Source organism: Tripterygium wilfordii, chromosome 21, assembly GCF_013401445.1.
Source record: "Tripterygium wilfordii isolate XIE 37 chromosome 21, ASM1340144v1, whole genome shotgun sequence".
Taxonomy (NCBI): Eukaryota; Viridiplantae; Streptophyta; class Magnoliopsida; order Celastrales; family Celastraceae; genus Tripterygium; species Tripterygium wilfordii.
This window is the reverse complement of record NC_052252.1, coordinates 1,705,485-1,720,326: the sequence shown is the minus strand read 5'-3', so window position 1 is coordinate 1,720,326 and position 14,842 is coordinate 1,705,485. Positions and strand designations below refer to the sequence as shown.

The window sequence follows — 14,842 nt, the reverse complement described above, 5'->3', positions numbered from 1 at the left end:
TGTTGGTAACACTTCCCCTTTAAAATATGCTGCAATCTGCTGAAACAAAAGAGACTTGTCTGTTCAAAATGTCATACTCCACCTGGAAGTTTGCTTGTGAAATTCTTCCGCAAATCGAAATTCGATCATTTGGGACTATCATCATACAATACAAATTATGATACTCTAGAAATATGTTTGTGGGTGGCAAACGGAGATTCGCACCATTGAAATGAAATATCATTTCTGGGAAGTTGATGTCTAGAACAGATCTTGTTCTATAACACAAGCTCAACACTTTTGTTGGATCTGGTATTGGGCTAATACCTATTTCTTTCTTAACAATATCTTCTAGATCCTTGTACATGCTTGAATGCAACATTGTCAAGGTTGTCCCAGAATCTATTATAATATTACCTGGGTTTCGACTCATCTTCCTTCTATTATTTCCAATAGTAATACTTTTGAGACTAACATAGTAGAATGTTGCAGGATGTTTGTTTATCATTGGAGTTGAAACTACTTTTGCGTTGGAGGTCTTTGCTTTATGTCCAAATCTAATCTTACTATTAAAAATTGCATCCCAAGGGAGCAAACAATAGGAGAATTTGTATTCAATTTTGGGTTTCAATTGTGAAACTAAAGACAATAACCCTCCTCCAAGGCCAACAACACCTTGAGCAAGGCCACTGTATTTACCATGATTTTGGTGACCGCATCCAAACACTGATGCAGGAAAAGATATTACTTTGCCTATCGAAGAAGCTATGTAGATAGTTTCAATACCCAAGACTTCCTACATATTTAAATATAAGTCAGAGACCATTTCATACTAATAAAAGACTTAAACCACTCAAGGAAGTGATTTCACAAATACATATTATTCAACAATGTGCTCCTCTTCTCCTCCCAGTCTAGCAGATGAAATCAAGGTTTTTAACAGAACAAACTATTGTTTTAATGAAAAAGTTTATTCAAGCACCAAGGGGGTGCAAGAAGGAACGCAGCCCTAACAAAACGAACTATAAAAAGCACACGACTGTGAACTGCAGGGGGACAAAAGAGATGGGAACTAAGTCGCATGTCTATGTCTAGAAAAAATGGTCAAAAATAATATAAATGTCCATATATATATATTGAATGGATAACACATATAATATCATACATATCAACTGTACTAACTACTAAGTACTAACATAACATAACATGCATTATATTGAATGAATTACTTGATCATTATATAGAGATATCATTTTCGAAAGGAAAAACAGAACCCAATCGTGACAAAGAAAGTAGGCCCCGTTTTGGATGACAGACTATGGATAAATATGTAACTTAGTATCAAGATAAAGGAAAGGCTCGATTGGAACATTTCGATTCAAGGCAGGATGAACGGCAGATAAATGGGATGAAATGACTCAAAGGCGAATTTTTCATCCAAATGTAACAACATGCACGAAAGAGTTCTGCGTCTACAAGTATTATCTGGTAATGGAGTTCAATGAAATACCATATTTACTATGATGCCGTAGCAAACTTAAGAGACAAGCACATATGCCCACACAAAGAAGAAAATTACTCCACATGAAAACTCATCTTCTCAAGTTGTTTTCACATAACATATTTGTGACAAAAGAATACTATTTCAACCAGAAAATTAAGATGATGGACAAAAGACCCATGGATCAGTAGCATAAAAAATAAGAAGATGAACTTAAAACTATTCTACACAAGTAAGTTGTGGCAAACAACCTCAGTCCAATCATAAAAACCAATGCATCAAATTCATTCATCACCAAAAAGGGAACCATATCAATCAATGCCCATTGTTCGTCACATTTTATTCAGTAAAACTACCATTCAACTTCGAAAAATACATCATCAATGAATGTTGCAATTACACCGCAAATCTATCAAAACAAGTAAGAGCCTCACTTGATCAAAATCATCACTCTTTCTAAAACCAAAAGTCTTTCCTCCTAACACCAATCAATAAAGTCCCCTCCCATAAATTATATGAATATCAGTAAAATAAAACTTATTTTTTCTCATGAAGGCTTTGCCTTCTAATCATACAAATCAATTAAAAATGAAAAATTTATCAGAAATTCAAACAATATAAGCCATAGCCTTTGATCATCTTACGCATTTTCAGCTTCCTCCGCTGTGGCGGCCTCTGCAAGAATCTTCTTGTTCTTCTCAATGGCGGCAGCAACCTCTTGGGGCATATACTTCTCGTCGTGCTTCGCCAACACCTCTATCGCTGCGAAATAGCATTCCATGCTCCTAGCCTTCCCTGAGACACTATTCTCCGAAGGCCTATTCTTCTTCATCTCATCCGTGAACGGCTGCACAAACCCCTCCACCACCACAGAGTGACCTTCCCTGAACAAATCAGGTAGGGCACCCTTGTACCTAACCAAGATATCTGTCAACAAGTCCGTAATCACAAACTCCATCTCCTGAGAATCGGAGGGCTGCGCCACACTCCCTTCGAGAACCAAACCCCCGAGACGAAACTTGTTCTTGGATGGATTTGTGGTGTACTTTTCCCAGGCGTCACTTGGGGTTAGGTAGAAAACCAACTGATCTTGAAAATTGTTGAGAACAATCACGATGAAGCCCGCGATGCAGCTGAACGTGAGGGCGTAAGTCCATAGGCGGCGGGTCTGGAGCTGTCGAGCCCGTGCTCCGATGTCCACGGGCTTGGGCCGGACAGGAGTGCGTCGGGCGGTGGTGGATAGGAATCGGAATCGGAAGTCTGTAGGGAATGCTCGTTGGAGATCTGAGAGGTGAGAAAGAGGGCTTATTGACGGGCATATAATGGTATTGGTCGTGGGGACAGAGTGGTAGTTGTGATGGTGGTGCTGGTGGCGAAGAGAGGTGGTGACGCGGAGAAGGTGGGATCTGAGACGGAGGGCGAGGCGAGATGACATTTTTTTTCCTCGCGAAAATAGCAGAAAGTTCGCGAGAAAATTCTCTCAAGGGTTTTAGCAACGAAGAGAGTTACAGAGGGTCTAAATTGTAAATTGGACTCAAAAATCAAAAGACCCAAGTCCGAACCCGAAAGGGAATCCGAATTCCGAATTCCGAAACCGAACCAATCCCCAACCCTAACTTCATCTTCCATCACCGCTTTGTTCAGGACCTAACGGATCATAATCCAAAACAACGTATACCCTCTGTACAGAAACGACCGCGAGATTTCAATCGAGAGAGAGAGAGAGGAACTCCGTTGAATCAATCACCATGGACGATTACGAAGAGAGGGAGAGGTTCGGGATGGAGAACGACTACGAGGACGCCCAGTGGATTAACGGGGAGTTTTATTATGGGAAGCGCAAGGCGAAGCCTATGCAGACAAAAGAAGATACCCTCTACGGAGTCTTCGCTGGTTCTTCCGACGAAGATGATGACGGTTCGTCCTCGAAGAAGAAGCGCAAAGGCAGGGATTTTGGCCGCAAGCCGGACCTCACCAAGCCCGTGAACTTCGTCTCTACAGGTACGAGAATGCCTGACAAAGAAATTGATGAGAATTTGAAAGAGGATGATGTTGATATGTTTGATTATGATAGTGATAATGCTAATGGAAAGGCTGGAATTGGTCTGGGAGCAGTGAATCCTGGGTCTACTGGGTTAGGGTTTGGTGATAATAGTGTTAGGAAAAGCAAGGGTGATGAAATTGGTGGTGGTGGTGGTTCTGCTTCTATTGTTGACGATGGTGGTGGTGGTGATAATTTCTTGCCAACGGCCTTTGGGAGGATGATAAAGGAGGGTGCAGAAAAGAGGGCGAGAGAGAGGTTAGAGAAGAAAGGGAAGGAAGGGAAAAGGAAGGAAGTGAATTCTGGGGATGTTGGGGGTTTTGAGAAGCATACAAAGGGAATTGGAATGAAGTTGTTGGAAAAGATGGGATATAGGGGAGGTGGGCTTGGGAAGAATGAGCAAGGTATTGTTGCTCCTATTGAGGCTAAAATGAGGCCGAAGACCATGGGTATGGGGTTTAATGATTTCAAGGAGACAGCGGCTGCAAAGGTGCCTGGTTTACAACAAATAGAGGAAGAGAAGAAAAGTGGGCAGCAGGCAGTAGGCGTGAGAGCAAAAGAAAGGTTGTGGTTGAAGCAGGCTAAGGCTAAGAAAAAGGAGGTTTATATTACAGCGGAGGAGTTGTTGGCAAAGAAACAGGAGCAGGGTGGTTTCGAAGTTGTGCAGAAGGTGGTTGATATGCGGGGGCCGCAGGTTCGGATTCTGACGAATTTGGAGAATTTGAATGCAGAAGATAAGGCGAGGGAAATGGATATCCCAATGCCTGAGCTGCAGCATAATGTGAGGTTAATTGTGGATTTTGCCGAGGCTGACATACAAAAAATAGATAGAGATTTGAGGAATGAGCAGGAAAAGACGATGAGCTTGCAGAAGGATAAGGAGAGGTTGGAAATGGAGGCGGCCAGGCAGAAAAAGCAGTTGGACGTCATGGAGGAGATCACTCGTGTAGTAGCCAGAATTGAAGAAGAGAATTCCTTGGGAACATTGACATTGGAATCGCTGAAAAAGTCTTTTACTGAGCTGCAGATCAGATTTCCAGATGATTACAAGCTTTGTAACTTGTCTTGCATTGCTTGTTCATATTCTTTGCCTTTGTTTATTCGAGTTTTTCAAGGTTGGGATCCTCTTCGTAATCCATTGCATGGAGTGGAGTTGGTAGCATCTTGGAAAAATTTGTTGCAAGGGGATAGTCATGACATATGGGATGTAGGCACACCTTACACTCAGTTGATTTGGGACGTTGTTTTCCCTGCAGTAAGAATAAGTGGCACCAATACTTGGGAGCCAAGGGAGCCTGAATCGATGCTTAAATTTCTGGAATCCTGGGAAAACTTGCTACCTTCTTCAGTCCGCCAGAATATATTGGACCATGTAGTTTTTCCAAAATTGTCAACTGCTGTAGATTTGTGGGATCCACGCAGAGAAACTGTTCCAATCCATGTATGGGTTCACCCTTGGCTGCTGATGTTAGCAAATAAACTAGAGGGTGTGTACCAGATGATACGGATGAAGTTGAGTAATGTTCTCGATGCTTGGCACCCCAGTGATGTCTCTGCTCATGCTATTTTGTCTCCTTGGAAAAATGTTTTTGATTCAGGGAGTTGGGAACAACTTATGCGCCGGTATATAGTTCCAAAGTTGCAGGTTGCACTGCAAGAGTTTCAAGTGAACCCAGCTAATCAGAAGCTTGATCAGTTTTACTGGGTCATGTCATGGGTTTCCACTATCCCTGATCAGCTTATGGTTGATTTGATGGAGAAGTTTTTCTTTGCCAAGTGGCTGCAGGTTTTGTACCACTGGTTGTCAGTGAACCCCAACTTAGAAGAGGTTCAAAAATGGTACAAAGGTTGGAAGGACCTGTTTCCGCCGGCTCTTCTGGCCAGTGAAAATATAAGGTATCAGCTTAGTATTGCTCTAAACATGATGGAGCAGGTTATGGAAGGTATGAATGTGGTCCAACCTGGATTGAGAGAGAACCTTACTTATCTTAGGGCGAGTGAGCAGAGGCAGTTCGAAGCACAGCAGAGAGCCGCAGCACACGCTCAATCTGCTGCTGGTCTCAGTAGTACAACCCAGGTGGATGGTATGAGCGGTCCTCTGGAAATGAGCTTGAAAGAAGTTGTTGAGGCCCATGCGCAGCAGCATGAGTTGCTATTTAAACTTAAACCAGGCAGGATGTACAATGGACAGCAAATATATGGCTATGGTAACATAAGCATAATCATTGATTCTCTAAATCAATTGCTGTATGCCCAAAAGGAGGATGGTTGGGTCCTGACAACTCTTGATAGGCTGCTGGAGATGCACAACAATTCTCTTGCCAAGAAACGTTAAGTTTTATAGCAATTACTTACACTTTTCTTTGGTTGGTATTGACAAGTTAGAGGTTAGCATTTCCTTTATGAAGCTTACCTTACCTGCTGTGGAGTTTGTATTTCTGGCCGTTTTGATCTCTGGCCTGGCCTGGTCAATTGATGCCCCTTCATTCGCAAATGGGTATTTTCCTGTTCAGTTAATTAAGTGAATCAATACAAGAGGTTTTAATTCTTTTCTGCACGATGAAAGATACAACAAACTACAAAGGAAATAATTAAATAAAGTTTCTGAAATTCTGTAATTGTGGTGGGAAAGAAAAACTCAACACTGATGACTTTGTAATGATAGATTTCTTTATGTTGAATAATATTTGAGTAAGTTGCTTTTCAGAGGATAAGAAATGTTTGAGATTGATGGAGTAAAGCCCAGTTTTATTGGGAGGTTTCTGCTTTGGCAAATTTTCTGGTTTCTTAACAATAGTTACCAATGGTGAAATCTTTGTAACTTTCCATTTATTTCAATACTCTCGTGACCCTTCCTGAAGCAATTCTTTGCAAAGAGGTTTCTGTGTGTTTGTGTGAATTTCTTGTGGAAGGGGTTTCTGGTCTGTCTCGGAATGCAGTGATCTATATCTTCTTCTCTGTTCATATTTATGAAAGAAATGAATCATAGAAATTGATGAGGGTAGGATATTTCATCTTTCATTCCCTTTTTCCTGGTTGATTTTGATGTGTGTATGTTGTCCCCTTCTTATTGCTTATGGGACAATATTTTCAGTCTGATTTTAGACTTGATTGGAGGTTTTTGACAGGCATTTCAGTCATAGTTGTCCACTGCAAAATGTTATCACTGTTTCTGCTTATTAATATTCTTGGCTGATGGAAGAAATGTAAAAAAGGACTGAAGTAGAATAACACCAAAAATAAAGTTCAGAAAAAAAGATCCAATACAAGGCAATGATCATCAAAAATGCTTGCCACAATGCGCTTATTTTGAAGTCACACCACAAAATCAGAACGATTATGGATTCATAGAACTTTGGTTGGGAAACCAACCATATATTTACTCACTAGCATTTGACAAAACGTAAATGGAGATCTAAGCTCAAGCATCATCGAGAGCGAGGACACCGGGGAGGGGTTTCCCCTCGAGAAGCTCCAAGCTGGCTCCGCCTCCCGTTGAGATGTGGCTCATCTTGTCTGCAAGCCCAACCTTCTCCACGGCAGCAACAGAGTCACCGCCTCCAATGATTGTTGTCACACCCTTGCCACCCAGTTCTGCAAGCTGCTTGGCAATTGCCTGCAAACAGGAAAGAATTCAAATATCAATTAGTTCACAATGCATGGTAGTGCAGAATCCCAGGTTTATCATATCTACTTGGAAATGGCATACAGAGATGGATGTACGAGATGTACCTCAGTTCCTGAAGCAAATTTCTCAAACTCAAATACACCCATGGGTCCATTCCAAATGATTGTTTTTGTGGTATCCAAAGCCTCACTGAATGTCTTGATGGAATCGGGTCCTATATCCAAACCCATCCAACCGTCTGGGATTTGAGACGCTGGTACAATCTGCAACAATATTACACTCAAAAGTTTCAATATTTGGAAACAAATTCAAGCTAACATTAAGGCTGACAGAAATTTAGTTTTTCGGACATTTGCCTTCGACATTTTGCGAATGCACTTACTAAGAAGTATGCGGAAGATATCAAGTTGCATAGATGCAACAGTATATAATATCCCTTTTGTTTGTTCTTTTACTAAATGCCTGAAGAGGACCCCCTTTCTGCTTTAAAATTTCTTTAGGAACCGACATATAACAAATGAACGAACCATATCAAAGGGCTGAAACAGCTAAAAAAGACTTTACTATATATATTTACCCAAACTAAATAAAAGTTCTCTAAGGGGAACGTGTCCAATAGCGTCAGGCACAATTAGCTAATCAACATACCTTGCTGTTAGCATCAGCAGCAAATTTGTCAGCAATAACCACATCAGTAGGTAGCAATAGAGACACTCCTTTAGATTTAGCCGTCTCCATAAGCGATGTTGCAAGACCAAGCTTGTCTTCTTCTACAAGGGATGAGCCAACTGAGTATCCTTGGGCCATGTAAAAGGTAAAGATCATTCCTCCACCTAGCAAAAGAATGTCAACCTTCCCCAAGAGAGATTCTATCACCCCAATCTTGGATGACACCTTCGAGCCACCAACAATGGCAGCAAATGGTTTCTTGGGATTTGCAACAGCTCCAACAAGATAGTCAAGTTCCTGAAAGCAAGGAACAACTCAAAAAAAGCTAAATATGTTCGTATCAACACTTTTGGATGGAAACAAGTTCTATTAATAACAGCATCAATAACATGAAAGGACTTATAGTCTTATATCCAATAACTGCATAGCAGGAGGTAGTGATGTGTCCTTATACCTTATTAAGGATGGTCTACTACTATTACATCCTATAATGAAGAAAGACAATACAAAATAGCTGAAAATACCCCCCCTAAAGGCCTCTGTTGCCATCTTTGAGTCTCTAACAGTAATTACCTCACAAAATCTCATATTTCCAAAAGTATATGGACATAGTTTATAAGGTGGGTACTTTGTGGGTTGCAACGGACAACAAACTTATGATTTATGAAAGATGAAAACAAACTAAACATACCTTCTGCATGAGGAAACCGGCAACAGCAGGCTTCAAGTACTTAGCCACACCCTCTGTAGAAGCATGGGCTCTATGGGCAGTGCCAAATGCATCATTTACATAGAGATCTGCCAGAGAGGCAAGTTTTTTGGCAAATTCAGGGTCATTCTTCTCCTCTTCCCTGTAAAACCTCACATTCTCAAGAAGCACAACACCTCCTTCTGGGACTTCAGCAACCAATTTCTCTACTTCCGGACCAATACAATCACTGGCCACCTTGACCTATTACATAAGAATAACAAAAAATCAGTAACAATTGCAAAGGTCAAGTATCAATGTATCATTAATGAGGGCATGAAACAAAACACATACCTCAACTCCTAGAAGTTCAGAGAGCCTTGGCACGAGAGGCTTCAAGCTGTACTTGGGTGTGGCACCCTTTGGACGACCCTGAAATCCACAATCAGCTCACAAAATTTATGAGTGATAACTTGCAAACTTTCATATAAATTCACATCACATTCACCTTATTACCTTAACATCAAAATATATACAATGTTTCACATATACTGGCAACAAAAACTGATCATTGCAGAGTTACCTGACTATATGGTTAATTAAGTCCGCTACTTTACCTTCACCATTTGCTTAACTTATCTACATTCTTCAAAATCCTAAGGTGACATGAAGAGAACTGTGTTCCATACTTTCATGTCATCAAGAACAAACCAAAAGGGACCAAAATCTCATTATGCATTGATGATTCACCGATTTTTGACCCATATGAACAATGCATCACTTAATGGCGGGACAATATCAAGCTGCGACAATTACTTTTACAAGTACTATTAAACGTTAATAAATACAAAGAAAAATGGAGACCAATATGTTGTTCAATGCAAAAAATGGTTCAACTTACCAGTGGGACACATGACCTCTAAGTTGCTTTCTTAAAGATATATAAATATCACATATCTAGCTAATAAGCATTTATTTTATGTTGAAATGCAATAACTCTATAAATGAATTGCAAATCGAAGATGCATCAAATTGCATTTAAAATTTTCATGCACACCAATCTTTTATCCAACAAAACCATATAATCTCAGGTTTAACAAAATCAAAGCCAAATCCGTGGTTCGGAAGGTGAAAAAAAGTTGCTATAGATGTTGATATCAAAACCCCTACAGAATTACTTTCTAGAGCGATAGAGATGCTAGACGATCATAAGAAAACACTTAAACCAATTCGCATCTACACGGAGCTAGCAAATAAAGGGGAAAAACATTGTCTTTGTGAAACATAGGATGAAAAATCATTTAACTGTTGGAGCATCAAACTCAAGTGACCATGAAACAAAATAATAGCGCTTTTTATAATTTTTTCAAAAAAAAAAAAACCTTATCCCAAATCAGTAAAAACAAAGAAAAGTAGAGCGCAGATCCATAAAAGAAGACAAATTGCATGAATCTACCGACGACCAAATAAAGCCAGAAAACAAGAGAGACCCAATAGATAAAGCAACAAATGAAATCAAACCCACAATCAAAGAGATCAAGTATGTTAGTGAGAGAGATACCAAGTGGGAGCTGAGGATGACCCTGGCACCATGCCCCATAAGATACTTAATGGTGGGTACAGCAGCTCGGATTCTGGTGTCATCAGTGATGTTGAAGTTATCATCCAAAGGAACGTTCAGATCCACTCTCACAAACACCCTCTTCCCCTTCAAATCAGCCTCCTTCAATGAACCCACACTCTTCTTTGTAGCCATTGATACAGACTGCAATCAACAAAAACAACCCAATAACCAACACAGCACAGACACAGATCAAAGATAAGAGAAAAAGAAGGTTATACTTACGAGGATCAAAATAGAGAGATTGTGATGGAAGCGATGAAACACAGACTAGGAAATGGGAAAGATTCGCTAAGTATTTATATTGATGAGAAGCAACGCATTAAGGGAGTATTCGAGCATATTCGACATTCGTTTCTTGGTGTGCACACTGGGCCCAAATGGTTCTGTGCGCCATGAGTGCTATGCTCGTTTGGGCTTTTTGGCCCTTTTTTGAAGGGAAACAGAGTCAAAAATAGAAAGATTTTAATAGAAGAGTAATGAGATGTTAGAAATCTCCAGTGGAAACATATCGATGATATTGTCTGTTCGGAGTAAAGGTGTAAATGGTATGTTTTATCGGTTATCTGTGATTATTTCAATTATTCAGTCGATTAATCATTCGATTCTTACTAAATATTCTTTGAAAATAACCGACCTTTTGGTTCGATTTTTGTGGATACTTTCTTACCCCTTAGCCCTGAGCCATAGATTTGTTCTTTATGTCGCTAATGTGTAATCCATTGACTGAATACCTGCTCTTTACGCAGTAGACGAACACTGACACTAGTAATTTCTCTCAACCCAGTCTTGGGCTCAGTCAAGACCAAATCCAAATTTGGGCCTTTGGATCTGATCCAGCATCAGTTGGAGCCGCATATAGGTGATGGCCCATTAGTAACAACTAACAAGCTTCACTTTCTCTTCCATCCATGGCTTTCTGCCTTTCCTCTTCTCCTCCACACCCAAAGATTTTCCCTCACTTTCGCTCTAATAGCCCGATTTCTTTTCCTTTCGCCCAATCACGAGTAGTTTTGACACGCACTCCCATTTTACCTAGAGCTTTGAGAGAATGGCAAGAGTACGAGGAGGCAGTGAAGCGCAAGGATCTCGCCAGAGCCCTCAGATTCCTAAAAACGATTGAAACGAGCAAGAAGAACAATGACCCAGTTGAACTAATCGATGATGGAAACTCGTCAAATAAGATTCGACTTGGCGAGCTGGGGCTCTACGGTGGGTCACAGAGGGATTGGGAGGTTTTGGATGCGTGCCTGAATGCAGATGATATGAGGCTTGTTGGCAGTGCTTATCAGTTTCTCAAGGAGAAGGGTTTCTTGCCCAATTTTGGAAAATTCAGAAATATCGGTATTACTTATTTCAGTTTTTTAGTAATTTGTTGTTTATCAGTTTAATTGATTGAGTGATGGATGCAGGATGTCAGAGTCAGTAAAATTTTTGATTTTTCTTGGGTTCTCTGTTGATTACTTTTACTGCTGTTGCATTGTTGACCGAAGTTGGTTATTGATATCATTTGGGCTATGCATTGAATAATGTGATAGCATCGTTGATTATTATGGAAATTGAAGAAAAAGAAGTTCCTATTTTTTATTCCATAGCATCGTTGTTTATTATGGGAATTGAGCTTCACAATTAGTGGTGAACTGGTAATTGTATGACAATATGGTTTATGGTTATTGTCTTCTGCCTTCAACGCTTCTGTTTTTATCTTTTGTAGTTCTGGAAGGAACTAGAGATGTTAAGCCAGCTGTGTTGAAGTCTTCCACCGGTTTAGAAGGTCATTACTGGACCTTTATATATTTCAATCCCCCTTTTGTTGGTTGAGTATAGATGATTCTAAGATGACATTCTTTGATTACAATGGTGATTATGAAGATAGAAACCAACTCAGTTGTTCCTTTTGATTTACTCTGCTCTCTTGTCCAGTGTCTAAATTTTCTCCAAAGAAGTGGGGAGTTTCTGGAAGTTCAAGTGCTGTTTTTGTTGCCTTTATTGGCGGAGTGTCTTTTCTTCTTTCACAAGGAATTGATGTTAGAACCAATCTTGCGGCTGTCTTGGGGCTAGCTTTCTTAGATTCTATCTTCCTTGGTGGCTGCTGCTTAGCTCAAATCTCAAGTTATTGGCCTCCTCAGAGGCGCCGAATTCTCGTTCATGAAGCGGGTCATCTTCTTATAGGTGTGTGGTAGATTTCTTTACTTAAATTCTGTGGTTGGAGAATATTTATAAGACCTTTTCCCAGTAGAATTTTGCATTCTCTTTATAGTTCGGTCATTAAGGTTCTGAAAGCATTTTCGAATTTTGTGCAAAACCCAAATGTTTCTTTCTTTTTTCTTCTTATGACATGTGCCAGGGAGGGCTTGCGTTCTTTTTATAGTTGGGTAATAAAGGTTCTGAAAGCATTTTTGAATTTTGTGCAAAACCCAAACATTGCTTTCTTTTTCTTCTTATGACATGTGCCAAGAGGGCAGGGTTATCTTTGTTTAGCTAGCATTCATAGACTAAACATATTTGAAGAGTTCATTGCATCAGATGATCATTTTCCTTATTGTATTTGCAGCATACCTTATGGGGTGCCCCATTCGTGGGGTTATATTAGACCCAATTGTTGCAGTTCAAGCAGGCATTCAAGGCCAGGTACATTTTGGTCCTATATTTCCTTGGGGTTCGTTTTTTCAAATTATTCCAACTTCCTATGCAGTGAGATTTCATTGTTTGTCATGGCTGGCAGCTGAACATTTAATGAATTCTTAATCATTGCAGTGGAGTAATGTTGTGCTAGTTAAAACTCGTTTGAGTTATCAAATTCTTTGTTGGGAGTATAATCTTTTAGTCTATATAAAGCTTTAATGATCACTACTCTATTTTTTGATATGATTTCATTTCAGACACAAATTGACTTAACATACTCTATATAATTAGAATGGACTAATTTAGTGTCTCGAACAGGCTGGAACCCAGTTTTGGGACGAGAAGATGAACAGTGAACTTGCTGAAGGGCAGCTTAGTGGCACTGCCTTTGATAGGTAATCATGACATGAAATAAGGTTGCATGATTCAATGTGTTTTACTTTTGTGTTGCCAATGACTGAAAGAATATGATTTGTTATGCTGCACAAGTAAACGTGTGACAAATTTCAGCTCTTTATGAATCTTAAATAGTTGCTCTCTTTCTTTCCTGCTTTTTACTTCCACGATAATGCTTTTGCATTTTATTCTAACTTTCATGAGAAACGGAGTTTGTCGTTTTTGCATTTTCAAAGAGAACTTTCTTAGGCCTGTTATAACCTTTTTGTGTAAGCGTAATTTCGAATCAAATTACTTGGGATAGCTGGACGGCCTTTAAATTGTTGGAAACACAATGCACTGGAATAATTGCTTTTATGTCATATTGCAACTAATGTCGACCAGTGAGTACTGCAGCAGTATAATTTAATTGCTCGTAATAAGTAGAAAAATACTATCCTCAGGTACTGCATGGTGCTTTTTGCTGGCATTGCAGCAGAAGCTCTTGTTTATGGAGAGGCTGAGGGTGGAGAGAATGACGAAAATTTGTTTAAAAACATATGTGTTCTTTTGCAACCTCCATTGTCTGTAGTGCAGGTAAGTCTCCACCTGGTGTATTTTTAGGATATATCATCATAACCTGTTTAACTTCTGCCCTTTCTGCATTCACCTGTATCAGATGTCAAATCAGGCAAGATGGTCGGTTCTACAATCTTACAACCTCCTCAAATGGCACAGACATGCCCACCGAGCTGCGGTTAAAGCTCTGGAAAGTGGTGCCAGTCTAAGCATCGTCATCAGGAGAATTGAAGAGGCAATGTTGTCCACTGGAGGAAACTGAGGTTATGCATATGTATCAAACCTTAGTTTCTCAGTTCTCTCATCACTCGCAAGTTATTCTTCTGTGGCTTTCTTCTTGGGAGGCTTATGTGGAGTTGGTTCTCAAACAACTAAGAGATAAAGACTTGTTGCAAAGGGACATCTATGCGCCTTTTTTTGTCTTATGAGTAGTTACTATGGCAAGTCATTGTTTCACCGATTGTGAAATTTCTCTGGGAAGAATATTGATGCTTTCTGACAGTCAAAGGTGGAGAAGGCAGGTTACTGGGAGGGAAGTACAGATGGAATGTTTCACATACATTGAGTATATCTTACTCAAATTACTCTTCAGCTAGTTGATAGAGCCTCAATACTTTTGTTCTCAAAATGCATCTATTGATTAATAAAATGTATTCTATAGATGAAACTTTATTGTGTAGGAGCATGTTAAGGCCTGGGTTTGAAAGCCGATTTCGAAAACTCTGGCTTAGACATGGGAGTGGATCAGTGGATTGTAGGTTAGGGCTTTTCTTTAGATGTGATGTAGGGAAAATGTGATTTGTATCTCCCTTGACATAAACCCTAAAACTTTCTGTTGTATGTAGAATATGTGTAATTCTATGATTCAGAAGTATAACAAACCTTGTAATATATATTTTTTATTTATAGATTTCACTCTTTGTTGTTGAATAAAATTGATCTTTTTTATTGGAGATAAACAGATAAAGCACATACAATGTTGTGATATAAATATCAAAATAGTTTGTACTTTTGTTGTGGAATTTCATCCATTATCAGATTATCTTATGTAGAGTTGTTTGAAGAGTGATAGAAATCCTAATCAAATACCTTTTAAAGTTGAACATATTGCAGGTTTCTTGACCCATATCAGAAAT

At 39.6% G+C, this 14,842-nt stretch overlaps 5 protein-coding genes across 5 annotated transcripts; 2 read left to right on the top strand and 3 right to left on the bottom strand.

Annotated features, from left to right (window-relative positions):
- Positions 1-19: 19 nt before the first annotated feature.
- LOC119989737 (probable aspartic protease At2g35615) lies at positions 20-1,062 on the bottom strand. The gene is made up of 2 exons (XM_038835414.1): positions 994-1,062; positions 20-775 (listed from the first exon to the last, which is right to left on the bottom strand). The coding sequence occupies exons 1-2, from the start codon at positions 1,060-1,062 to the stop codon at positions 20-22; spliced, it is 825 nt and encodes a 274-aa protein (XP_038691342.1).
- Positions 1,063-1,791: 729 nt separating this feature from the next.
- LOC119988770 (cytochrome c-type biogenesis protein CcmE homolog, mitochondrial) lies at positions 1,792-2,971 on the bottom strand. The gene has a single exon (XM_038833926.1). It carries the CDS (start codon positions 2,913-2,915, stop codon positions 2,121-2,123), a length of 795 nt encoding a protein of 264 aa, XP_038689854.1. The 5' UTR covers positions 2,916-2,971; the 3' UTR covers positions 1,792-2,120.
- Positions 2,972-3,080: 109 nt separating this feature from the next.
- LOC119988765 (septin and tuftelin-interacting protein 1 homolog 1-like) lies at positions 3,081-6,232 on the top strand. The gene has a single exon (XM_038833922.1). The coding sequence runs from the start codon at positions 3,229-3,231 to the stop codon at positions 5,854-5,856; it is 2,628 nt and encodes an 875-aa protein (XP_038689850.1). The 5' UTR covers positions 3,081-3,228; the 3' UTR covers positions 5,857-6,232.
- Positions 6,233-6,727: 495 nt separating this feature from the next.
- On the bottom strand, positions 6,728-10,506 carry LOC119988767 (phosphoglycerate kinase, cytosolic-like). The gene is made up of 7 exons (XM_038833924.1): positions 10,353-10,506; positions 10,068-10,271; positions 8,861-8,938; positions 8,510-8,770; positions 7,798-8,115; positions 7,254-7,412; positions 6,728-7,137 (listed from the first exon to the last, which is right to left on the bottom strand). The coding sequence occupies exons 2-7, from the start codon at positions 10,260-10,262 to the stop codon at positions 6,943-6,945; spliced, it is 1,206 nt and encodes a 401-aa protein (XP_038689852.1). The 5' UTR covers positions 10,263-10,271; positions 10,353-10,506; the 3' UTR covers positions 6,728-6,942.
- Positions 10,507-11,008: 502 nt separating this feature from the next.
- On the top strand, positions 11,009-14,641 carry LOC119988769. The gene is made up of 7 exons (XM_038833925.1): positions 11,009-11,471; positions 11,842-11,901; positions 12,051-12,299; positions 12,682-12,758; positions 13,071-13,147; positions 13,592-13,724; positions 13,807-14,641. The coding sequence occupies exons 1-7, from the start codon at positions 11,039-11,041 to the stop codon at positions 13,966-13,968; spliced, it is 1,191 nt and encodes a 396-aa protein (XP_038689853.1). The 5' UTR covers positions 11,009-11,038; the 3' UTR covers positions 13,969-14,641.
- Positions 14,642-14,842: the final 201 nt, after the last annotated feature.